The sequence below is a fragment of the Mixophyes fleayi genome, chromosome 6, assembly GCF_038048845.1.
Source record: "Mixophyes fleayi isolate aMixFle1 chromosome 6, aMixFle1.hap1, whole genome shotgun sequence".
NCBI classification, from domain to species: domain Eukaryota; kingdom Metazoa; phylum Chordata; class Amphibia; order Anura; family Limnodynastidae; genus Mixophyes; species Mixophyes fleayi.
In genome coordinates, this window is record NC_134407.1 from 194,328,562 (window position 1) to 194,356,159 (window position 27,598).

Sequence of the window (27,598 nt, forward strand, 5' to 3'; positions counted from 1 at the left end):
CAACACACCAGAATTTTTTTTGTTGGATAAGAATTACAATGTGAGATCTTGGCCCCTAAGGTTCCTAGCCAAAATCTTGTGAGCTTGTTCCCCTGTTTAATAATGCTGATTAATCCAGCATAGCTATACTGTGTGGAAGGTACCCGGAGGAAACCCATGCAAACATGGGGAGAACATACAAACTCCACACAGATAAAGCCATTGTAGGAATCAAACAAATGACCTCAGCACAGCCAGGTAGCAATGCCAACCACTGTGCCACTGGCTGCCCTGGGTAATAGTTATTTTGCGAAGAACACTGTTTGTGAGATCTGGCTGACCATTGTTTGCTCCTTTGCCTGAACTAATGGAAAAAACCCACATATATTTTATGGAGTTACTCCTTAGAATATAAGGCATAACCCTTAGCTTCTGGCACTTTCCCAGGGTGAGTGGAGCCAAATCTTGGAATACTTGAAGGTATGAATTTTCAAACCGGAAACTGACGGTTTTCTTGGTTTCCTGTAGAATTCGTTCTTTTGATTTATAAAACTGCAAACACATGGCATAGCAGGGATGCATTCTTATGCCTCATGTTTTCTAAGTGCTATATGCACAATGCTTATTGGATAAAATCATAGGAGTATGGCGGTGGAAGCTCTTATGTTGAACCTTCTTTTTCCCTTTATTAAACTATTTGATTCAATACATCTTGGCCTGTGTTTTAAGCTGGCACTGTAAAGAGGGAGCACTTTAATAGTGTTGTATTGCTAGCAGACAATAGATTACTATTATAGGAAGTCCAATATTGGTCAGGTTTTAGACAAATATCCCATGCCTCCCACCATGATCTTCTGGAAATAGTCCCTGGTGACTTAATGGCAGTGGTTTCCATGAGATTAAACATTAAGGTTTGATCTTCAAAGGGGCAGGCTATGACCAAACTTTGGGAGATGTGCCTCAACTTTGCCTGCTATCTTACATATTTTAACTTTTTAGTTAGTAGGCACATGGTCATGTCCTCAATGACATCAGACCTGCTCTCTCCCACTAGGCTATGGCCACATTGAGCTAGATCCAAAACCACTTTTCGGAGCTGGCAAGGAAGGTACTGACTTTGTTCCAGGTAACCAAAAGGGGGCTCAGGTCGGGGCTGCCCTTTAGAGCAGACCTTCACTAGCCACAGGGTGGCTAAGGGGGGCCATCCTTTAGACTGCCTGTTCAGCACGTCCTCCCTGGTGTGGCTTCCCAGTTAGGCAAACCCACCAGAAAGGACACCGCAGCCATCCTGGAAACATCAGCTCCTTCCCTTCGCAGACATGGAAGGGGGGGGATGCGGAAGAGGAGTATGTCCAGAGCCCATCCTGGAGGTGGGAGAGTGGCAAAACTTTTTGCCTGCTTCTGTTTTTGCTCAAAATTGCCTTGCACCCAGTATGGGGAGGATGCCATGTGCGTGGCTTGTGAGTTGGAGGCCCAGCGGCTGCACTTACGACGGCCAAGGCTAGTTCAGAGCTGACGCAGCTTGCCACACACCTTAGAGAGCAGAGTAGGGACGTTCCCTCCTTTGCCCCTCCCACAGCAGTTTCAGAGAGTGCAGTTTCCTTTCCTGGACCTCTCTCCCAGGGCTCTTTGGCTTCCACCCTTACAGCATCTGACAAGCCAGTTTGGGATCTGGGCCTTAGTTCAGGTATCTACTTCCTTCAAGAGGATCCTTACAACCACCACCACATCTAGACCAAAGAAACATCAGCTTCCAGGCGACAGTTTACCTTGTCTGGCTTTTGAAGCCGTGATTCTTACAGCTAAATGTTCTCCTGAATGTGTGGTCCAGACCATACTCAAGCTTCAAAGCCTGTTTCAGCCAGGAACTACCATAAGGTTTGGAAGATTTACATCTCCTGGTGTGAATTGAAGTAGTTTCCCACTACCTCTTTCTGGTTGGACCGGTTACCGCTGTAACGGTTTGGAAGGTTGATTAAAACTCGGCTCTTTGTATGTTCAGGTTGCATCCCCCTTGTTTGTTTGTTTTTTTTTTTTTGTTTTTTTGTTTTTTTTTTAGTGTACTGTCTTTTTCCTAAAATGCAGACATTCTTGTAGGGGGTGGTGCATGTGCAGTCTTCATACCCCCCCCCCCCCCCCCTCCCCTTTCCAATAGCTCCTTGGGATCTTAACCAGGTGCTTGACAGCCTTGCAAACATTCTCTTTTTCAAACCAATGCATTTGGTGGAGTTAAAGTTCTTCCTCTGCTGCTAAGAGTTTCGTAACTGAGGGCTCTGTCTTGTAAATCTCCTTTTCTCATCTTCCATAAAGACATGGGTTGTGCTTAGGCTGAAAAGAAGGTTTAGTCTTCAGGTAGTCTCCAGTTTCCCCTGTCATTCCGACCGCTGGGATAAGTCTCCAGAAGAAGAGGAGACTCTGGACATGGTTAGGACTTTGAGAGCTTATGTACATAGGACCACGAGTTTGTGCAGACATTTATTGAGGCAGGACAGTCTGTCCCTGAAAATGTGAGGGCACATTCCACTACATCAGTGGGTGCCTTTTGAGTGGCGTGGAATTGGGGCCTCTTTTGAGTAGCTGTGCCTGGTGGCCAGTTTGTCTTCAGAGCCTATATCAAGTTCTATAAATTCAATACTTTTGCTTCCAGAGATGCCAGTCTTGGATGTAAGGTGCTGCGGACAGCGACTGCTTCTGTGCATACCATCCCTTGGGAACAGCTTTGGGACGGCTAAAGTGTTCCAGTGTCCCCCATTAGGGTGAATACAAAAATGGGGTTTTTGTACTTGCGTTAAATCCATTTCTCTAAATCCAAAGGGGAACACTGGACAACCTCCCTTTTATGCTCTTGGTTCTTTGTTCCGGTTCTTGTTTTTTCATTGTTATCCTTGTTAGGATTCTTGTTCTGGTCGGAGGATGCTGTCCTCTCCTCTCCCTCTTGTTCTGTACTTCTGGTCCTGACCTGTGGGACTTTGTTAGAAAAATACTGAAGTCCTAGGCAGCCAGTGGGGATATAGAGTGGGAGGAGCTTGAGTTTTTATGCTGGTAAAAAAAATTTGTGCCCAAGCTCCTGTCACCTCAGTCTATATCCCAGTGTTCCAGTGTCTCCTGTAGTCCCCAGAGAAAAGCATTTAATGGAAGTACAGAAATCCCATGTTTGTTCGCGCACAACAGTTACTTCGTTCATTTAAGATTAATAAAATCCTGCAACAGGACAACATTCTGTAAGTGAACATCCCTTATTTTACTCACTATCAAGCAATACAATCCCTTTGCGCTAATGAAGGGGATGTGGCTCCCACATGCAATTCAAAATACCTTTTACTGAACTGCTTCTTGAGAAACTGTCCATAGTACGACAATATTAAACCTAGTTTACAGCAGAAGGTTAGAGGGAAAGTCAACGTCATCTTTGCTCATTTGGTATTTTCTTCTTTTCCCAGATGTAGTTACATCATTGAATGTAAATTAGATTTCGGCCAGCACTGAAAGGAAACGACATATCATTTACACCAACCAAACAATGTTGAACAGTGAATACGTACATCAACCCAGAAATGGATTATATAACATCACATTTTAATTCCCCCTCTCCTTCCTGTTTATTTTTTTTTATAGAATGCTTATGTTTAATAGACTGCTTGTCTGTGATCTATGTTTGCAAATGTCTGTGTTTTAAATGTTTATTTTTACACGCTCCTGAAATTGTTTTAAAGGTAGAGATGTGTTTTAGGATAAATTGTTCCCCCCTCCCCCCCCCCCCCCCCCCCCTTTTGCAAGTGGCCCAGTAGGTAGCCAGTTGGTTAATGTCATCAAGAGTACATACATTATCTGAAATCTTAAGACCACTAGATACAAAATATCTAATTATTCAGCTTTGAAGCTTGGCGTTGCTGATGTAGAATTTTGCGGGTGACTTTGTTAATCCTCCGCATGCTGTTGCTTTTAAAGAAAAGCATTAAGTGTGTTTTCCAAAGTAATAGGACAGGTGGTTTAGTGAACATATTTTACAAACCTTTGCTTTATTTCAGATACATGATGTAGCTCCATAACACACAGACATTACTGTGTATAAATGGTGGATTTACTTATAAATGGTTCATACCTCTTGTTCTTTTATAGAGTGGCGGTGGAAGTTATAACCACTGTGACTACCGCCGATGTCATCTGGCAGGATGGCACTGTAGATACCAACATCCGGTCCAATGAACTGATCCCTATACAGCATTTGGATACTAACGAGTTCTGTCCAGGAGATTTTGTGGTGGACAAAAGAGGTCAGTGATCTTCAGGGGTTTCCTAATGAAAGATGTCTATCTGTAAAATCTAATGTATTGGGGGGGGCTGGGGGGAGTGTGCTCCATCAATCTGTTTTCTAAATGCTGTTCTTCCTCCATTCTCCCCCACCACAGCTCATGCAGGGCAGGATCCCAGCTTATATGGTGTGGTGCAGTCTGGAGATCACACAGGACGTACTTGTGTGGTAAAGTGGATCAAGCTGAATCCTGAAGGCAGTGATGTTGAGGTAAGTGAGCGGAACCGGTAGTAGAGGATCATACTGCTAGTAAATACAAGAAGATTGTGTAATGTATAGGTCAGATCACATCGATAACATAATACAAACGTATATTTCAGGTGGTTGGAGAAGAAGATGATGTCAGTGTATATGACATTGTTGACCACCCAGACTTCCGCTTTCGGGCCACGGACATTGTAATAAGTATTGGGAGCCCCGACCCTGATGTTGTTCCTGACGGCAACCTGGTAATACCCTGTTATAAATGATTTGCCAATTATAAAGTGTTCAATATCCATAGTGACAGTTTATTGTGCTTAGGATAAAATAAAATGTATTGGATTTTTTTAAAAAATACATGCAACACCACAAGGCCTTTATTTAGGTGTAGCCCTCCTTTGCTGAAACGCCAACCAACTTTCCAAAAATGGGCACAAGTAATATATAAATATTTAAATAATCGCTGAGTTGTGCCATGGAACATGACCTGCAACCACTGTTCTGGCACGGGTACCTGTCACAGCTGGCGAGCTCGGAGATGTAGAAGGCACACAGTGACTATATGGGTCATCACTCGCCTTCTCTTGTATTAGTGTATGATAAGGAAGCTGGTGAGGGTGGAAATAGAAGTACTGGGAAGGAAAACCTTCCTCTTCTATTCCTGTCATCACCATTGTGATCCCCGTCCAATGTGAGAGGCACTGAGCCCGTCTGATGGATGGGGCCTGGAACAAAAAGCTAAACCTGCCCCACTGCTGCCCCCTACTGGCTGGAATGTCACCGAGTACCAAAAATTTAAAAAGGTCCAAAACGGCAAAAGTACTGATCAGATACAAATAGTCATTTGTAAACATGTTTATTAGTTTCTCTAGATTTAACCTTGCAAAATATGCAACAGAACTTGAGATTAGGGAAACTTTATATAAGCAACTTTGCTTTGCTAGAAATTGAAACTTGTGCGTTATGAAAATTACGTGCCACTAAAATATAAATGGATATACATGAAATTTATGAATGTGTATGAATAGTTATAGATCCCCTTTGCGCCACCTCCTGTACAAATGTGACAGAGGAGACTGGGCTTTAATCTCTGCTGCCCCATATAAGTGGCAGCCAGGATCTTATAAATGAGTGTGGCAAGACCGACTCTGTGACCAGCTGTCTGTATCCGACAGCCTCAGAGCATGGACCAATGATCGGGAATGTTTCACGCTTACACGATCGTTGTGATGATCATAGTAAGGGATTGTTTACACCAGGCCTGTCCAACCTGTGGCCCTTCAGGTGTTGTGAAACTACAACACCTGGAGGGCTGCAGGTTGGACAGGCCTGGTTTACACTAACTTAACATCCATTGGGAAAACACTGGAACCATGGGGAGGTATAGAGGTGGATACAGGAGCTTGGGCACCTCACCCTCTATATCCATTGGCTGGAGAGTGTAAGTTACTTTCTAGTCCAGTCCCAAATTAGGAGCAGAGTAAGAGATGAGATATAGAGAAAATACTCCAGATCTAGTCCTCCGAAACTATAATATAAATTTTGGGTAACTTTCTGGCACTGAGTTACATTAAAGCTACAAAGGGGAAAATGCAGAAAAAGTTATATTGTCGTTATGCCTCTTTTTACCTTTCTAATGCCCAGAAAACAAAAAGAGAAATGTAACCCAATAAGGTACAGAATGACAGCCTTATTCCTTCTAAAGAAAATCCTTCAAAATTTGCTTATTTTCGCATATTTTCCTTCGCAACCCTGTGTGGTGCAAAGGAAAATCAGCCTTATTGTGGTGCCACTGATTACCACTGCGCCCCGTTCCGGTGTGTAACTGCGATCCTGGTACCTGATTAAATATGCCCCACAGTGGTTGTTTTGGTCATTACAGCGCAGACCTCTGGTCATAATGGGGTTAAGACACCCGAGTTCCATGACTTGTATAAAAACAGTCTGCAGCTTTATACCTATATACAGTCATGAAAGTCTTGTGGACTAATATTATTATAATTTACGGCAATTGTTGATTTAGTCCTTTGTTATCATCTGCTATTTATAAAGCACCACTGATAACCTTGCAGGATCATAACCTGTTCCTGCAGTAAATCTCTTCTTAGATCCTTGTCAGTGTTTACATTGAGCTCTGCTTAGTCCTCTCTTCTGGGTCTTAAGGGTCCTCTTACAGTAAATAGTTTAAAAAAGGAAGTTGGGTATCTGTGATGCCAATAGTTACAACTGGAGCATAACAGAACTGAAGTGTTTGAGTGGCTGAAGGGTCTGCAGCTGAGCAGTATGACGGCTGTTTTCAGAAATAAAGTCCCTACTTCATAAGCTGCTTTCTTGATTTGATCGCGTACATACAGACAGAAGTTTCTCCTTATGACACAATTCCTGTGAACAGCAGCTAACGTTTGTTTTCCCCCTGACTTTGTCCTCCTTGTTTTCCAGCACTCGGTGGGACAGGTTGCTCGTGTGGACGTCAGTAGTAAAGTAGAAGTGATCTGGGCTGACAATTCTAGAACTATTGTTCTTCCTCAGGTAAGGTCTAGTGTGACTGCTACATAGGCAAATAATCTGCTCACCCGTCTGTACGTAGGATACTATATGCATGTTCTGCCATGTTTCAGGAGGTTCCCTTTATTTAGCTGGAATGGATTTTCTTCAGACTTTAGTTTTAAACAAAGGAATGAATTAGTCGTCATAAGTTTAACTATTGTATATCTAGGTTGGTTAGCGACTTTCATTTTCTGTCATTATTGTACATACAAAAAGAACAGAGAGGCAATTGATGTCCTGTTCCATATAAATGGTACATTAAAATAATACTATATTGTAGCCAACATAGGTAAGCTCACATGTCTACACCATGTCTCCTTGTATGACCTCTGTAACTGAGCAGGATTAGCTAGTTCAAAGGGTCAATCGTGTCCTATTGCTCTACTCATGTAAGGTAGCTAAAGTGGGGCTAAAAGAATAGTTTATAACTATATACGCAGTTGACATTTAGAGGAAGGCAAATATTAAATCATGATTTTGTAAAGAGCTTCCTGCTTTGTTATTCTAGAATTTGACAATCGCATTGTTACCTAAAATTCTGGTTTTCAGTTCTAATCGAAAAATTCCATTGAGGGCTTTACTCTCATTTTTGGTTAAAACTGAAAAAGCCAGAAATCGGATTGCCCATCAGGATCCCCCCCACAGCATTAAGAGATCTGGCGTACACACACGTACGTTAGTAAATCCTCTCCCACCACCGCTGCTCTGCTGTTACACAGAATCTAGAACAATACGTCCACTTACTGCTTGCCATCATCGCTAATTTCAGTGGTATTGGGGGAACTGCCAGGAAGGAGTGTGGAAGTACCGCCAATGGTGTAGACCCTTGCTACTGATCACCAAGCTTATTATTAAAGAGTTGCCCACTCACCATTTGCATTGGAGCAGGGGAGACAATATATACATTTAAATACATAGGGAATCATGTTCTCGGGGACCTATTTAAAAACCAGATAAACCCAAAACAGTAAAATAAGCTTAAATGAAAATTAAAGCTATTTTAATTTTCAGTGTACCACTTATATAATTCCTACATTAAAAAGCCCACCAATTCAATTGTGATTGTTCTATTGCTTGTATCTTTGTGTGGGCACAATTGAATTAATCAATATTTCCCTTGCTCCTGTTCAAAGGCTCAATAATACCATACAAATGTGTATACACAGATCATTGTAAATAGATGTTTCAGAGTTGGTTTTTCCATTAAAAATAAAATGTTTATGGTGTAAGAAATGGGATCACTGACTTTTATGCTGGAAATGTATCCTAATCTCTGTTTATTCTGTAAATTGGTATATGGTCACAGCAGATGCTTTATACAGTTCTTTGCGTTGTATTCTTGGATGAAAAACCTCCAGCGCTGATCACCTATTTTTTGCTCCTCTTCAGCATTTGTACAATGTAGAGTCTGAGTTGGAGGAATCTCTCTATGACTCTGTTGATAGCAGCTCTAGCGGTGCTTCCTCCGATGAGTGGGAAGATGATAGCGACAGCTGGGAGACTGACAATGGTTTGACAGAGGAAGAAAACTCTCGTATTGGCGCAGAGGTAACGGAGGCAGCAGAAAGCCAGAGTGTAGCCGCAGAGTCGGCACCACAGCCTGACGTGGAGGAGGCCGGGCAGAGTTCTGTCTCAGCTGCTGCAGCTGCTTTAGGGGTCTCTGGGCTTGTAGCCAAAGTGAACGAGAAAGAAGGGATGATTGTAAAGAGCTTCAAAGAACTTAAGGAGGCTATTAAAATTCTAGAGAGCCTGAAAAACATGACTGTAGAACAGCTGCTGACTGGTTCTCCGACGTCGCCCATTGCTGAGCCAGAGAAATTCACCAGGGAAAAAAAATTCCTGGACGACATTAAGAAGTTGCAGGAGAACCTTAAGAAGACGCTGGATAACGTGGCCATTGCGGAAGAGGAGAAGATGGAGTCTGCACCGGAAGCAGAGAGGGAGGACAAGGCGGAGGCCCAGACGCCTGTACGTTCTGAATGGCCAAGTGACACACCTGTCTTGTGCCAGCAGTGTGGTGGCAAACCTGGGGTCCTATTCACTAGTGCCAGAGGAGAGGTGTTCTCTGTGCTGGATACTGCACCAGGTAAGGGGACCCTGATGTTATGTCTTGTGTTTGTATCTGTCATCCAGCATTATATGACGCGGCTCAGTGATGTCACTAATACCAAATGCGTAAATGGGGCTGCATTCGCATGGATATTGGGTTAGCCAGAACCTGTGCGGCCCACGTTGAATCTGTGGGCCACCAACCTTTTATAGCTTCAAATACAAAGAGGTAGAGAAGTGAATAAATTGACCTGTGAACTGGAAGCAATCCCGTAGCCTAACTCTCACTGTCGCCATGTGTGTCTACTTCCACTAGAGAGCCACGCTTTCAAGAAGCTAGAGTTTCAGGCACCAGAAGCGAAGAAGTTTTTCAGCACAGTGCGCAAGGAGATGGCTCTTCTGGCCACGTCCCTGCCTGACGGCATCATGGTGAAAACCTTTGAAGACAGAATGGTAAGTCTTGACGGTACATGCCAGATTTCAATAGCATTTATAACTGCAATATTTTGTTGATGGGTATTTATGCGGTTTGTTGCAACTGCTTTCTTATGGTATGTGAAATATTCCCATCGATAAGTCTTAATGTTACTCTGAGGGTATATTGGATGATTTGTAACATTTAATGAATGTGATTTGTAAAGTTCCCTCCAGTGACCCATGACTGTGCTCATTGTTATTACTAATAGGAAGGAGGAAAGCGCCAAACTATCACCGTACTGTCTGCTACTGTTTTGGTTGCAGGTAACGTCATGTAGATGGAGACAGTTTTGTTAAAACAAAATTATTTGCCAACTGACCGGTGACTATACTTTAATCTCTCGCCTGTAACAAAATAAGTCCATCAAACTCATGTCCATAAAATAAGTGAAAAATAAAGAGGTTGAGTTGCTATTGGCCGAGCTCATTTTGCAGCTCGTACTATAGGACGATAAACATTTGCTAGGAAGGAGCGTTTGCTGCAGTTGGTGTATGCACAAAGTACATCATGACCCCTTGTATTTGTGTTTTCCATTGACTTGTACAACTAATATTCCTATATTTTTGAATTTGACAAAAAAAATATGGTCCTTAAATTGACAATTGTCTCAAAGGCTGTATCAGACTTGACTGCTTAAAGATAATAGTAGGTGCACATCTTCTCCCCCTATTTTATATGCTTCAGTTGGGAGACCATCAATACCTGGGGGTTTTAGAGAGCCAATAGCTGCTTGTACTTCGTCTGCAGAAATATTAGCATCTGGAGGTTCAATTGCTGTGATGTCTGGCTTTGCACAGTTTTTAATTTCATTCCCTATATTCATTGATACATTGTGTCTTACATATAGCTAGTAAATGTGTACACTCTGGATTAAATGACTGTAGTTCTTATAGGAATGCGCATATAAGGGTTATAATTTTCAAAACCATAAAGGTATTATATTCTGACCCAGATATGCAAGGGAGCTTAGGTCTGTATCTGTATAGTCCCAATAATCAGGATTAGTAGCCTGACTAGTATAAATTCTTTGAAACTTGGGATCTATATATGTAGTCTTAATAATTTTAGATTGGTGACTCAAATTGTATATATGTAGATACACATCACCCGCTCATACAATGTGTGAAAGAGAGGGGTTAATATTGTCATAACCACAGAGGATTCTCCTCTAGGACATATCTGCTGTATTAAGAATTAGGTCAGTTCTACCCATGGTCATGCTGATAGTAATGATCTGACTAGCGATATTGAGGGACCAAAAGACTGATCCTTCCAGTCACCCCCCCTATTTGTTAGACAATAATACACTGATATTGGACCCTAAACAAGACGCATTACAACAATCTAAGTTAGCTGCAAAATTAGACCGAGTGTAACACGATCGCGGCTATCTCCGCTGACCGGCTCCACACTTCCGGGTGTGTGACGTCAAGCGTCACACGTGACCCGACGTACGTTTCGCCGTGATCGGCTTAGTCATGGGAAATTGAATATGAGGGGAGACAGTAATACCATTGCTCTTATAATTACTGATAGCCTCTTGTTTCATAGCATCTCTATCCCCTGGTACTAATAGCCAAGTATGGTTTCACCTCCATAACCGGTCACTTTTAGGATGCAGAAAGTTGAATGGTCAGAATTACCCTTAAGATATTTGGTTGTGCAACTCTAAATAGCAGATTAGCAGTTACCAGGGCATAATCCATTCTGGTAAAGATTTGTGGGAAGCAGAGAAGAGTGTGTATAAATATCCATGGGGTATACTTGCTAAACTGCTGGTTTGAAAAAGTGGATGTGTTCCCTCTAGCAACCAATCAGATTCTAGTTATTTACTACATTCTGCAAAATGACAGCTAGAATCTGATTGGTTGCTATAGGCAACATCTCCACCTTTTCAATCCCGCAGTTTAGTAAATATTCCCCCAGGTCTCCATGCTACAGCTTAGCTCTGTGAGACAAGGGTAAGAAAAACATATCCCAGGGGAGAAATGCATGGTCTTAATCTATCAATGTTTTATCTAGAATCTTATTAGATCTTATTGGGAGACACTGGAACTTCATCACTTTATTGAATATATCGTACATATTAAAACAAAGGGGTAGATCTGTGTGATGTCTTCTGACATAATTTGAGCTACAACTTCTCCATCAACTTGGATGTCTTACAGAAGTAAAGACTGTATAATTAAGTTACCTTATACCCAGAAACAATAACTAAAAAAGAACCACCTCACCCCACACGGGTAACTATTTGTGGGGAGATTCGCTTGCTGGTGATGTGCCGTGCGGACATCAATGTGATATCCATCTGTGCACACTGTCTGCCGTTACTGTAGGAATCTCCACTGCTTTGTCTGCACACCTCCATGGGGTGCGAGGAGGATTGAGTGGAGATTCCGGCCGTAACATCGGCACAATGTGTCTCCATGGACATACTGGAGACAAATTGCGCTGAATTGAATTCCCCCCCTCGCCCAGTCTTTCAATGATGTATCAGAAAGTTACCAATATAATTACAGCTCCAACTGCATCAGTATATATGGAACAGACTGGCGTTCTGTATTATGGCTGGTAGTTGGACATGTAAATGTTTCTCTATGGCAGGCTTGGCCAACATGTGGCTTTCCAGGTGTTGTTGTGAAACAGGTTTGTCAGGTCTGCTCTGTGGTCTTCACAATCTAACTCTTTGGCATCCTTAGGAGATGGCAGACTGTCTTCCCTTTCACCTCTATACGTAGTTTAGCCAGATGCAGCGTTGAATAGACAAGGGATATCTTGCGGAGTAGTTACCTCCCTTCTGTAAATCCTCTTCTAAACTTCCATAGAGAAGACTGGGTAGATGGAGATGTTGGCACTCCTTACTACCTGTACGATATGCTCATTTTCTTTACAGAATGGTGCTATTAATGGCCTGGAGGCCGTGTTGGCTAATGCCCCCTAGTGGCAATATTATGAGTCCTTTCAATAGTGAGAGGATGCAAGGCCTCTGCTCCAAATTGGGAAAGCAACAGTTTCTCCAAACACTGTGCTGTAGCTACTACCTCTTCCTTTTCAGCAGTCCCACAAATCACAGGCTATTTTGGTGTAATCCATACTTACCAACTTTCTGTTGGTGAAATCCGGGAGCCTGCAGAGGAGGTGGGCGTGACGGGGGGGCGGGGCTCCAAGTGACGTCATTTTGGACCTGCCCCCATGACGTGATGACGCAAAATGCGTCATTTGACAGCGGGGGGCGGGGCCAAACGCCGCGATTCACCGGGAATCACGGCGTTTGGGACTTAATTCTGCCCACTTCACTAGGAAGTGGGCAGAATTATCCAGATGCGGGGGATTGCCACACTCGCCCGGGAGACTCTCGCAAAATGCGGGAGTCTCCCGGATATTTCGGGAGAGTTGGCAAGTCTGGTGTAATCTTTTCTCCAAATCCTCTGCCGTGGATAGCCAAGGTATAAATGGCTGTAGTATAAAGGAGATGTTACTAATAGTTTAAATACTTCATTTTGGATATGCTTCTCTGTCTAGTGTGGCTTCTACGCTTGTCAAGCTCATGCTTGATAAAATCGATTTCAACTTTGACTTTTCGTCTTCTATTTTGGCATTTTACTACTGCTTTCATGACATCTGACAGTTGCAGTTCAGGTTTTGACCCAGATACCACCGTAGGATGAGACGACCATAATTGCTTTACCTAAATGGTAGAATCTGCTTCCCGGCCTTTCTCCCAAACTTCTGCAACTTGCTACGGTCTCTGCTTGGTCAGCAAACTGTGATCACAAGCTTCCCAAGTACATTTAAGTCAATTACAAGGCATATCTAGGATACATTTTGGTGAGGGTATTGTGGTATGTGGAGCTGCATGGTGTCTGTCTACATCACATGCATCTCGTGACCCCCTAGGGCAGGCCTGGGCAACCTGTGGCTTTCCAGGTGTTGTGAAACTACAAGTCCCAGCATGCCCTGCCAGCTAAAGCATGCTTGTATTTTCACAAAATAATAATAATAATAATAATAATGATAATAAATAAGATGTTTCATATTTAAAGCAAAACTCACTTCCAGGGTGAATTTTTTTTATTTTTTTTTTATGTAAAATGAGTTGTTCTTGACTTTGATGCTCAAAACAAACCTACAGGCACGGCAAGCTAGGGGCACATTAAATTATCCTTTGGTTGTAGGAGCATAAAATAGTGTTTGAAGTGATTTTGAGTCTTGCACAAGTTTCATGCTCTGGGAGTATGTGTTTTGCTGGTCCTAAGTTTGTCTTGCAGCCATATTAGTTGATATGTATAATTTAATACTAGCTACTTTATTTGCACAGTTACAGCAGACAAGTCATCCGAAAAGCAAAATGTGTCTTAAAAACCTATATATTTGTATTTAAATAGAAAAGGTAATTTTGGTTCGTCCCCCTCAGGCCATTTGTTTGGTCTGTTTGACTTTTGACATTATGCAAATGCTGATGGGCTTGTGGGCTGTAGCTCCTCCTCTCCTCTCTGACAGTCTGTGGACGCAAGTTCTCAGGTTTCTGTAGCTGGGCAGGCAACCGGTTGTACATACAGGATACCTGGCCAGCTCTGACTTGAGAGAACATCGTCCAGAAGCCTGACCGGACCGTGAAGGAGATCTGAAAGAGGGTTTTTTTTTTCCTTTTTAGAATTGTCTTACATTGCTCCAAGGGTTTTAGTAAGAGACAGCTGTGCTTTAATGCAGCAAGTCTTGGCCGACAGCACTTTTACCTTGACTTCAGTCAATGTGTTAATTGTAAAGGGAAAAAGTGAGCTTTCCAGTCTCAAACGTGATTGCCTATAGTCCAGTTCTGTATCAGGCACTGATGGCTGCAGTATCGCTGTACTTGATATTTCTTTTGTCCGGTTTCTTTTTCTAACCATTGTCTTCATGTTTTGTGAAGTTTTACCATCAAAATAAAATCTATTTGTACAAAACACTCCATGTTTATATTGTTTTTCTTCTTCCTCCTCAGGACCTCTTCTCTGCTTTTATAAAAGGGCCCACACGCACTCCATATGAGGATGGCCTCTTTCTGTTTGACATTCAGCTGCCCAATATCTACCCAGCTGTACCACCTCTCTTCCGCTACCTGTCTCAGTGCAGTGGGAGGTTGAATCCAAATCTCTACGACAATGGGAAAGTCTGTGTCAGTCTGCTAGGCACCTGGATTGGAAAGGTAATTGTTTTGTAACGGTCATAATATTGCTACACAATCCCTGGTACATATATTCTAATTTCTTAATAAATGGAGACATACTGTACATTTATTTATGAACTCATTTTACATGTACTGGAAAATTATTGTTCTTATGGCAAATACCCACCCTGGGTTACAGGCCTCTTTTTAATAATTGACTACCAACAGAAATGGACAGCCCAGCCTCAGTAGGCCCAGGTCATCCAGACCAGGGTCTCCCTAATTAAAAAAAAAAAAAAATATCGTTGGGATATGGGATATCGTTGATGCATCTATGGAGGAAATATGTCCACTTGAAACTAGTGTATTTAGCTCCCACAAACTCGTGTATAAGATGGTGGCGGCTCGGAAGGGAGCAAAACAAGTCCCAATAGCCGTCCCACGTGTCTGACTAGAAAGTGATATCAAATAAAGTATGATCAAGTATATGTGTAAGTTTAATATAATCTAGAATGAACTGCTAGTTAAATGATAAACAACTTTTATGTAAGCCGAATTCATGAGGAATAGTTTGTGTGTGTGTGTGTATAAATTTTACATCAATGGTGACCAAATAAAATGTGGGATACCACTATAGAGACTATAGGCAATGTACCTTTAAGATGGCAGTTAAGATAAAACTACTCAATGTAAAACAAAACGTGATCATTGTGAAGTAACTGAACCAATACTAGACGCTACGGGAACTGGCCACATTCCTATGGATCTTTTGGAATATGATAATCAATGTGTAGAATAACATCCCCACCAGTTATTGTCATTATAGCCATACTGGATTTGATTAATAAATTCTGCTAAAACTGCTTTGCCCAATATTGAATGTAAATTCTATTTTGTGGGATCTTTTGGCTGTTTGTTACTTTGTAGTTTTATAATCTATATGCTTTGTTAGCAGTATTTTATTCTGTTTTTTATTATGATCCCACCACTATTATCAGCCTAATTTATTTTACTGTTATTTGGTGGTGACTTTGTCCCTTTTTAAAGCCTTTCCAACCAAAGTTTCATCTACCTCTAATTTGTTTTTACTTTCTCTATATCTAATGTAGGCGCAGTGCAGATGGCATTTACAGTTTCAGAATAGTTTGTCTGTATTAGCTGACTGTCCATTTTTATTACCCAAGCGAATAGGAAACCACTTGGTCATACACTGAGTGTTTTCAGTGCTTAGCCCTCACTTAGTATTATGCCTAAGTTGGTATTGTATGTAGATGGGTTCAAACAATATTTTAGTAGTTACTATTTCCATAAGGAGAGACTGAAAACTAAATATAGTGGTTCCTCTATTGGCGCTATAAAGTGTCACAACCAAACAAGCTGCAAGATCAGTATTTGGAGATTTGCAACACCAATATCAATGTGATGAAAACAACAAATTTTGGGTCAGTAGTGGTGAATTTATAAACCTAATCAGGTATAATAGTGAGATCAAATGTGTTTTATGAATATAATATTTATTAGTACACAGGTATACAATACTGTCATTGTGTAACTAAATGTGATAGGAATTTAGATTGTACCCTCTGAGCAGGGTCATCTCTCCTCCTGTCCTCACCACTCTTAACTCTGCTCTCCAGCTACCTAGCCCTCCTCCTCGAGGACCCTCTTCCCCCTGTCCCCTCTCGCTCCTTCCTCTCCCCTCTGGGGGTTTCCCTGTCATCCGGGCCCTTCCTCTCGGGCTCAGCCGTATGCAGGACCTTCCCCTCTCCCCTCTCCCTCCCCTCTAGCTGTGCTTTGAGCTCAACAAGTTACTGTGCTTATTGTTTACTGTACTGTGCTGTCTCACCTTGTATTGTAACTTTGTTTGTCCCTGTACGGCGCTACGGACACCTAGTGGCGCCCTATAAATAAAAATGAATAATAATAGGAAATCATAGATAACAAATCACCTAATATAAATATTATAAAATATATTATTTAAAAAGTAATATATGCCACCAATTGACAAATAAAAATCTATGAATGACCCTGCCACGTTAGTGGCCTTACATAAAACAAAAGCTCAACTGGATCTCCTTCTCTCCAAACAAGTTGCCAAGCGACTCAAATGGCTTCGCCAAACTTTCTATGAGAAAGGAGACAAAGCAGATAAAATTCTGGCATCACGTCTCCGCACCGCTAGGACGAATAATAATATTGTCTCGATCCGTAACTCCCACAACCAGCTTCTCTACGATCCTGCGGCCATCAGAAAATCCTTCCAACAATATTACACAGAATTGTATAACCTCCCACCCTCCCCCACCTCCCCAACACAACAATCCAATGCCACTCTGATCTCAGAATTTCTAGCCAACTCCAAACTTCCGAAATTACCCCACCAAGCTCTTGAACATCTCAATGAGGAGATCTCGATAGAGGAAATCCAGCAAACCATTAAAGGGCAAAAAAAAGGCAAAGCCCCAGGCCCCGATGGCTTCACGGCCGCTTATTATAAGAAGTTTTCGGGCTTGCTTGCTCCCCACCTGCGCTCCCTTTACAACAATGTTCTTCAGGGAGACTCCTTCCCCCCTGAAATGCTCGAAGCTAGAATTGTAGTAATCCCCAAAGAAGGGAAGGACCCCCTCCACTGTGCAAGTTACAGACCAATCTCCCTTCTTAACCTTGACTTGAAAATATATGCCAAAATTCTGGCGAATCGTTTAAACCAAATCCTCCCTTCCCTTATCCATTATGACCAGGTGGGGTTTATCCCGGGACGCCAGGCGAGAGATAATACCAGAAGAGCCATTGACATTATCCATGTTGTCAACTCAAGGAGCTCCCCAACTATTATGCTCTCTCTCGATGCTGAAAAAGCATTTGATAGGATCTCCTGGGACTTTATGAGGGCCACCCTTGAGGCCTTTGGATTTGCTGGCAGCTTCCTCACTGGCGTCCTGGCATTATATACGACTCCCCGTGCCAAAGTTTTGATTAATGGTATACCCTCAGACCCGATCTTGATCCAAAACGGCACAAGGCAAGGTTGCCCCCTATCACCCCTTATATTCGCTCTGGTGATCGAACCCTTGGCTTCCCAAATTAGATCCAATCCCAACATTCAGGGGGTACAGGTGGGTAGCATCAACTCCAAAATTTCTCTTTTTGCGGATGACGTCCTCCTCTCTCTATCCCAACCAGCGATCTCCCTCCCCAATCTCTATGAAATTCTCCAAGCCTATGGGATCACCTCTGGTTATAAAATAAACTATGCAAAATCAGAGGCCATGCTGCTGCATGTCTCCCCTCGGGAAACGGATCTCCTCCAGACAACCTTCAATTTTAAGTGGCAAAAAAGAAAGATCAAATATTTGGGAGTTTTCCTCACCTCACGCTATGACCTCCTCTTTCCTGAAAACTTCCCTCCCCTTTTCGCTAAGATGCTCTCTGACCTGACCTCCTGGAAACGCCTCATTATCTCCTGGCTGGGCAGGATCATAGCAATCAAAATGTCTATTATACCAAAATGGTTATACCTCTTTCAAACACTCCCGGTCGCAGTTCCTGCCTCCTTCCTTTCTAACATACAAAAATCCCTCATCCGTTTTGTTTGGAATCACAGACCCCCACGGATCTCAGCCAGCATTCTCAAACGACCAATCTCTTCTGGCGGCAGAGGTCTCCCCGATATTAAACTATATTACCTGGCCTCCCACTTTTCACAAATTGTTACCTCATATGCCCCCCCAGGCTCCACTTCCTGGCTCGATATAGAATCGGCTTATACTACCTTGCCCTATCTTACACCCTTATGGGGTCTCTCCCCTGCACATCGCCCTCCTGCATCTAAAATGCTCCCTACTATCAAGTTTGACATCAAGTTATGGGATTTTTACTCCTTTAAACTGAAGCTTACCACACAATTATCCCCCTTAACCCCCATTTGGCACAACCCTGTATTCCCTCCTGGACTCTCCGCCGCGAGAGCTCGTCTTTGGAATAAAGCTGGCCTTAAATTCCCGATTAGACTTCTCCAAAGCAAACCACTGGCTCCCACTGGCAGAACTCCAACGTCACTCCCCATCCCGCATACTTAGTCCGTTTGAGTTTTTCCAAATTAGTCATTTTTTGCGATCCCTCCCACCTACCTATGTTTTGCGAGATTTAACCCCCTTTGAAGATCTTTGTAAAAATCACCGTAGGGACAGAGGCTTGATATCCCAACTTTATGGTATATTTATTGCTGCTGTCCTTCCTACTCCGAGGGCACATGAGGCTGATTGGGAAAAGGATCTAGGCCCCCCTCCGGACGATGAGGCATGGGACGACATGAGACTGGAGATAGCCAAAAGCTCCATATCCACCAAACTATAAGAAACCTCTTATAAAATCTATTACCGTTGGTATTATACCCCTACTCGACTCCACAGCATGTTTCCCTCTTCTTCACCTTATTGTTGGAGGGGTTGTGGCCACAGGGGAACTATGCTCCATATATGGTGGACCTGCCCAACTATCTCCTCCTTCTGGGATGTGGTTTGTGGCATTCTAAACTCTCTATTTGAGGCTCCCGTCGCAAAGGACCCCTGGGTCTTTCTACTATGCTATCCTCCTCCAGAACTTGACAAATTTTCCAAAAAACTAGCCTCACATATACTGACAGCGGCTAAATCCCTTATCGCGCTAAACTGGAAAAAAACGTCCCCCCCCCTCTCTAACAGCCCTCAAAAAACAAATCTGGCATGTCGCAGCCATGGAACAGATTACCTATTACCTCCATGATAGAGGCCATGTTTTTAACCAGGTTTGGGCTCCTTGGCAGTTTGTGGAAAGCTCGCGTCCCCCTAACAATTAGCCCCGTGATAAGGACCCATGTGGGGTAAGTCCAGCTCCCTTATACGCTTTGCCCCCTTATCTTCTTGAGTCGTCTACACACTCTCCACCCCCTGAGCTCTTTCATATACCTGCTTTGTGGTCTCCCCCCCCCCCCCCCCCCTTCCTTTCTGATTCCCTTCCCCCCACTCCCACATTTCACACTTTCACTACAGTTATATACAATTTGATACCGCATATAAAATTGTAAAAATGGTTGTCTCATTATAAGCTTCTACGTACATGTTGATTCAATTGTTCTGACTGTTTTTGTACGTCTGTTCAATAATAACACTTTTATTCCCTGTATTTGCTTATATGACCAACCAAAATAAAGAATTTAAAAAAAAAAAAAAAAATCTATGAATATTTCATTAAAGACATGGATTTTACATTTAATTCCAATAACTGTATTATAAAACATAATAAACCAATTCATCCCCTCAATCATCGAATATCCAATATATTGATATAGGGCAAAAATTTAACTAAATGCTTATTTAATAGGACTCCTACACATTCATCACCTGTATCATAGTATCAACATAGAGCTCTCCAGTATTGTTATATTTATATAAGGCTGTTTGTTATCAGAGTTATTTGATTACATTTAGTTCCACATAAGGATAGTATTGTATACCTGTGTATTGATGATTATATTCAGTTCATCACGACTTGTGCTGATCTCCCCTAGCAATACCCTTTCTGTTACCTATTTTCCTCGTCCACCTTCTTGCTTGCTGTTCTTCCTGAGGCCAATGGCACTGTATGCAAATGAACAAGGAGACTGATTCAACAAACATTTTAGTTATTTACAACGAAAATATGTAATGACCTTGACTATTTTGTTTTTCTCTGGAAAAATCACTTTTGTCTACATAATTTTACCGTGCAATTCATTAACTTAATATTTATTTTGCAGGGTACAGAGAGGTGGACGAGCAAGTCCAGTCTCCTTCAGGTTCTGATATCAATACAAGGTGGGTTTATAAACGTCCTTTCTATTTTTATTTTTTTTATTATCCATAATATTACTATTTATTATTTCTCTTTCCTACCATTGGGGGACACTGCGAGACATCGGTTTTAAGACCTAGGATTTAAATATATAGCCACATAATGCACAAGTGATAATATATGTATAGACGTCTATAAATATCTGTATAAACAGTTCTGATGTCATCACTTCAATGTTCATTAGGAATTTGATGTATTGGAAGGATTGACGCACTCTATATGGTAAATTATTATAGATATTAGAAGTCACCTTGGATTTTTGTGACCTGTATAGAAGCCCCTGGCCTCTACAGCCTCATGCTTTCATATGTTCACCTCTCCATGTAATTCATAGTAGGGGATGAATTATCCCATATATTTTCAGCATTCACTACATGTGTTCCTGTTTTTTTTCCTGTTTGTTTTTGCGCTGCAGGGCTCATCTTGGTAAATGAACCATACTACAATGAGGCTGGCTTTGACAGTGACCGTGGGCTGCAAGAAGGCTATGAGAATAGCCGCTGCTACAACGAGATGGCACTCATCCGAGTGGTTCAGTCTATGACACAGATGTTAAGGAGACCTGTTGAAGTCTTCCAACAGGAGATCCTGGAACATTTTCAAGGCAGCGGCTGGCGTTTAGCTCAGAGGATAGAGACCTGGCTAGACACCAACTGCATGGTAGAAAAGGGAGGTGAGTTGTCTAATGGCCAGGAGCACCCCTGCATAGTACCCTACAGCCCCACTGAGCTAGAAAGCACGCCGGAGCCTTCCTTAAGTTCAAAGGACCTGGACGATTCCGGATGTGGAGCTTCCACCCTTTCACCGGGAGAGACCCCCCAATATTCTGACTTGGAGTGTGTGGGTAAAGCGGCGGTAGTGGGTACCTCCAACAGTTCTGCAGACGAGCTACGAGGGGCAACTGGAGGAGTACCGCTAAGTGTAAAACCAAAGAAACGCAGAAAGAGCTACCGTAGTTTTCTGCCTGACAAACGAGGCTACCCCGACATCGGCTTCCCTTTGTTTCCCCTGTCTAAGGGCTTTATCAAAAGCATACAGGGTGTCCTAGGGCAATACAAGGCTGCACTCTTGGAAGCTGGCATTTTGGAGCCCCGTGGAGGCAGACTGACATTACCGTTATAGAAGCGAGAGACGCAGCGGGCGGCAGGCTTCTCGGCCTCCCCCACACACTTCATCTGACACATTCTCTCTTCCCCATCCTTTTCACTGCCAAGTTAGGCCCAATATAAAGGTCTGGGGTAACTTAAGACTTCTAAACTACAGCGTCTCCTATAAAAGTTGAGACCCAACAAGATTGTAACCCTAATAATAATTAATGGCTGACATGTTGCTGTATGCTGTACTATTCTCTTATTTTACTCTGTCCAGTTTATCTGCTCCTGGTATAACGCCTCGGGGCTGCCTTGCTGCTATGGGGCAGAGAATTGTACTTTTTATTGCTCATGAAAGATCATCCTTTACCTCTGCATCAAGTCTTAGACCTTGTCCCTTCAAGGGTTACGTAGTTAGTCTCATACCTACTCTTCTGTCTGTACTCTTATTTAAGGGAATTTCTGAAGGATAGATCTAATTGAACAACTGATTGTCTCAAGTAAGGAAAGATTGTTATTGGGGCAGGAAACTTTTCCAGCGCATGTGAGCTGGGTTGGAAGAGAATCGGTCACCGTTGGTTTAGTTTCCAAGACTAGTCGTATAAATCCCGTTGAGTCTATACAAGCGATAGCCGCTAATTGGTTCGCTTGTTACTGCAGTAGATATATTGAAAACCTAGAGGGACCAGTACATGAAGCTTGCCACACAGGCCCTGGAACATTGAAATCTTCCAACCAATACATATCACTTGCAACTGCTATGTGAGAAGGTGTGAAGTCTTTTATTAAAGGCCGGCAAGCGTACTAAGAATCCTTAAGTTCACAATTAAACGCCGAGCATCTATTCTCTTACACTGCTTATTACAGACCTCAAATAATACCTCTAACAACGAATGTTGTTTTAGTATAATAGTAATTTAATATAACACTAGTAAGAAATAAAAAGCTCTGGGTCATTGGCAAAGATTGTCATCGCAGACTTTAACCATTGGCTGGCACAGGGCGATAGGAATAAGGCTTAAATAGAGGCTGTGGCATATTTGCCTGTTCCATATACTGACACGGTTAATGGACGAGCACGCCTCTGTTTAATATTTCAGGGGACATAACATGTGAAATCAGTCACAACTGATCTAGGATTCCATTCCAACGTAATGACTATTAATGACTTGCAGAGAGCTAAAGGTTTAGAAGAAGAAGAAACTGCTCAGTGTAGCTGCATACCTGCACTGATCGATATAATACAACACTGCCATGACCAATGCAGGCTAAAGTATGCTTTCTTAACCCTTGCCTGTCCTTAATTATATTCTGCCTTACGTCTAGGCATGTTTACATCTATTCCTTTTCATTACAAATGTGACCTTTTATTCTGCTGCCTCTTGTCCAGTTATGACTCTGGAGTCATCCCTTGTGTATGTAATATTTAGGAGTCTAACGCAAAATAAACCACTAAAATGTGCAAAGAGGAGAGCATGAGCGATAAATGGGCCTTTTTAGACGTAGGCTGTGTGATGTTATTTAAACAATGTATAGACTGCACTGTATATTATGTTTTTGTTATTTTTAAGCCATTTTTTTTCAACCCCCATCTCCCCTGAGATACTAGAGAGCCACTTATATTCACCTTAAAAATTTGTCTCTGCTAAACCGGTCATCGCCACACCATTACTTCTGATGACACGGAAATGAATATTTCAGTAGAACATTAATTTCTCTCTATCATCTAAAATGATGTTCCTGCTGTGTATTAGACTAGTTCCATAAGGATAATTTTCTCCTAACATTCTGGATAGAGTGAAAGGTGATCTCAGGGCTGAAGGGGATACAAAAAAAAATGATTGAACATATACACCCTGCTTTTAGCAGATGTACAGTATTTAATTGCTGGCAACGGATAATTCTAAACCAAAATGCTGTAAAATTATGAGTGCTGGTGCTTCTGATGTGTGTGTAGTGCTTTAAGAATTTTTCTTTTTCTTTTTTTTTTTACAAAGTTTTTGTTTTGCTAATTTAATGTGAAAAATATTCTACAGGATTGTTTAATTAAAGATGCCTCTGCTTAATGATTGTGAGGATTCTCTGAATTACTGCAATAAGAACAAAAGGGGGAATGTAGATGGTTTTGTTTTTTTTTAAAAAAAATATACATCCAATGTTTTGTGATATGTAATTTTGTCAAACTGCTGTAAGATGGCCACTCGGGCTACAAGGCAGCCGACCGAGTTGCCCTGATATTGTCTTATATCACGCTAAATTGTGAGTAAGCAAACTGAACGATATGGTTAGCTGATGCCCATGGTATCTTATAGTGCAGTGTTTCTTCCACAATCTACGAATGCTGGTCTTGGCGACAGTGTGGATAGATTGCATTGTGTAGCACATGCCACCACCACCAATAACAATGACGGGACTTACAAAATTGTGTCTATTTTATATATGCATATATTGTTCCTAAACTAATACTATTGGTATTTTATCTAAAAGCTTGTAGCTCAAACATCTATACAGGGATAGCTGTTGCGACTTCAGCCCTCAATCATTATTAATGTAAATATTATGGAACAAACATATATTTAGCATGGCGGTGCAAAACACGATAGTATAATTTACCCTTCCATCAACTATATATAATATTTGAGAAGCGGGAAATGTCCATGTGCATATTACAGCAGGAAACGTCTGTACCTTTTTTTTTTTTTTTTTTTTTTTTTAGTCGGGTGGTAAAGCCCATGTACGTTGATCCACTCTTTCTCCAGCTTTTTGCTTTTATTCTCATCCATAATCAACAAGATACTGGTGAGTTTTTAGATGGCACTAAATGAAATACTGTACAGAGTATTGTATGCATATACATGTTTAAATATCAGGACACTTCTCTTTTCTCATGGGAATCTAAACAAAACACATTTTATATCAAATGAGATCTCTGGGGGACAGGAGTTAGGTGCTTATTACTGGGGCTACCTCTGGCGGCAAAGGATCTCATTTTATTTACCCAAATGGGGATCTGTCCTTTGGATGGTGGTCATGTTTGGTGCTGCTGTTAAACCCTAAATAACCTAGCACATCCTCCTTGGCAGCCTTTCCTCTGAGGCAAGCCTGCAAGAACTGTCAGACATGGGCACCTACAGCTCATGCTTTTCATCTGTTTCTACTGAGGGAAGTATTATTAGGGAGGGAGGTTTCTGTGGGGGTTCTGCGTCCATACTCTTGGTGGCGTTGTCTGTCTTTGCAGTATTCACTTTTCGTTTTGTTTCTGTACTGCAAGCTGTAGTTTTTGTCTCATTTTTATCAACTGTTTGATAAGCGAACAATTCTAAACTTATACGATGTAACAGACGTCTCTGTTCCAAATTTAAGTGTTCAGACTGTAACTAAAAATTACCTCAGCGTTTATCAGACACTGTCTTATGCATAGCAATCAAGGCTGAGTTCCCCACATACCTGCAATGGGGAGGGGGCTACAGATCTGGTAAAAACCAACCTGGGCTCAATCTTGGGTCTAGTCCAGTGTTGGTTAACCTGTGAAACTACAAGTCCCAGCATACCCTTCCAGCAATAAACTGCTATATATTGGCAAAGCATGCTGGGACTTGTAGCTTCACAACACCTGGAGTGTCACAAGTTAGCCAACACTGGTCTAGTTTGTTACTGCGCTCACAACTTGTCCCACATCCTTATGGGGTAAGCGAAGAGAAGCTCCCTTTGCTGCCGCTGCTCAAACCTTGGCACGTGTACAAAAAGTGTTACTTGTGTCCAGCGCCACATACAACTGTTCACAAAGTGTATCACTGATGCCATAGCAGTGGCGGATACGATGGTATATAGTGTAGACCTGGCATTACTCTTTGTACACAAGATAATAATGTAAGAACACTTTGAATACACTTAGGTTGTGTACAATTTGGTTAATACAGTCAGATAAATAAGTTTTAATGAGACCCACTTACTATATTAAAAGAGAGCATATAAAACACCTCAATATCTATGGTTTATCCCTCTTTAAAAAAATAGGAATAATCTTGTTATGTGAACGTACCCTTATTGTACTCTGCCTTGTCTACTTCTTCATGCTCTCTTCCCCCTAAAGTGTATGACATATAGCTTTGTGTGCGTATCTTCAGCAAGCAAAACTACTGTACGTCCAAAGAAGAACCATTGTGTTTGTTGTGGAACTTTGTTATAAGCAAACTCTTGCTAAACTCTCTTCAACCATCTGAAGGATATTACTACATGGTCTATATCTAGCCCAGATACAAAGCCTACATGCTAATCCGTGCATGAGTGTGTCCTAGTCTTTTAGTGCTGGCAGTCGTCACAATACAGAACTAGCTTCAAAGAAAGATCTAAGTGAGCATGCACAAGATACTAGTTTACCGATCATCTATTTCTAGGGCCCGATTCAATTGGCTGCGTTATTTGGGAGAATAACGTGGGCTGTGCACTAGCACTGTTATGGTAGTAGTGCGCACTTTTAAGCCGCATTAAAATTACCATAGTGACGGTAATACTGTGCAGGTTGCATTATTCCTAGAATAACGCAGCCCAGTTGACTCCCCCGTAATGTGCTAACATATTATGCAGTGCTGTACATGAAGGGCATCTTGACAAACAAATTACATGGATGTGATAAAGAAGGTTCAGGTGCCTTTTGAGAGTAGTCATTGGTGTCTGGTGCCTCATCACTGTTGGAGGTACAGTGCAAAGCGGTGACGTGAAGCCTGCACCAGTCACTAGAGTAAAAATCAATGGGTGACACATAAAATAGAAGTATAGACTTAGGGAAGTGACTCTAACTATGATTATTAATAAAGTACAATTTTCATTAAATGGTTGGAATTTAATTGCACAGGTATCACTTGAAACATGGACACCACTCACCTAACTTAGTTACATTACCAAGTCCCAAGATAGTACAGGGTACAGCACTGCAGGGCATGTACTATACAAAGAAATATTAGCAGTAATGCTGATGGTATGTGATGGGATTGTTCTATCCAGATAAGGGATCATCCTACTTCTGGTGCAGAACTGAGGGCGGCTGTATGTTTGCCCCAGATGGGCAGCACAGTGTGAGGCCCAGATGGGCAGCATGGTGTGAGGCCCACACTACAGAACACAGCAGGAGTGGCCTGGTGGCTGATTCCAAGCCTTTACTATGGTAAACACCAGCGCCATCTGCAGGCCACCCATATATTAAGCAGTAATAAAGGGTTATAACTGACCACAACAAAATAAAGACTTCTGTCGTCTAGCTGTGTGGGCATTATCCCTCATTAGTATGGTGCATGATTTATTACAGGTACATTATGGCTTATAATATTTACATCACTACTCATTGATACAATGGATTAACACACTTAGATTTGCTCCAGCAGTAATATACATAGGCAAGAATGACAAAGTTGCTTAATAAAAAATTACTTTATTTGTTTTTCTATAACCAAACACTAATACCGCTTTCATACTGCCACCCCGGCAATATCCTGGGTTTTTGCCGTGGCTCGGAGCGTCCCAGCTCAGAAACACCATTCATACTGCACCTCGGACCCGGGAATTTCTCGGGTTGACCCCATTCATACTGCACAGTCTGTGCCCTGGCAATTTGTGGGAGTCATCACCAGAGCAGTTTTCATTGGCTGAAAAATGGTGATGTCATTGAAAGGTGACTGGCTTTTTTTTCTTCCATGGGCTCCCACCGATGACATCATCCTCCAGAGACAGGCAGACAGCCAATCAGCTTGTTTTCTGTGCAACCCGGGTTGCACCATTCATAGTGCAGGCAACCCGGGTCCGACCCGGGAATTACCCCTCGATAAATCCCGGGTTGAAGACCCGGGTTTTTAGACTTGTACCATTCATACTGCACCAAGACCCGGGTCGTTTGAGCTCGCCCCGGCAAAAACCCGGGATTTTGGTGC

At 42.1% G+C, this 27,598-nt stretch overlaps 1 protein-coding gene across 1 annotated transcript in view; it reads left to right on the forward strand.

The window, feature by feature from the left end:
* Nucleotides 1-23,743, forward strand: part of UBE2O (ubiquitin conjugating enzyme E2 O) — a 36,295-nt gene extending 12,552 nt beyond the window's left edge. Inside the window, exons 10-18 of the mRNA XM_075177767.1 lie at nt 4,099-4,253; nt 4,389-4,501; nt 4,612-4,740; nt 6,932-7,021; nt 8,429-9,125; nt 9,405-9,541; nt 14,548-14,751; nt 20,489-20,546; nt 20,999-23,743. Coding sequence (XP_075033868.1) covers nt 4,099-4,253; nt 4,389-4,501; nt 4,612-4,740; nt 6,932-7,021; nt 8,429-9,125; nt 9,405-9,541; nt 14,548-14,751; nt 20,489-20,546; nt 20,999-21,705 — 2,290 coding nt within the window. The 3' untranslated portion in view covers nt 21,706-23,743. The remainder of the gene's footprint in view (nt 1-4,098; nt 4,254-4,388; nt 4,502-4,611; nt 4,741-6,931; nt 7,022-8,428; nt 9,126-9,404; nt 9,542-14,547; nt 14,752-20,488; nt 20,547-20,998) is intronic.
* Nucleotides 23,744-27,598: the final 3,855 nt, after the last annotated feature.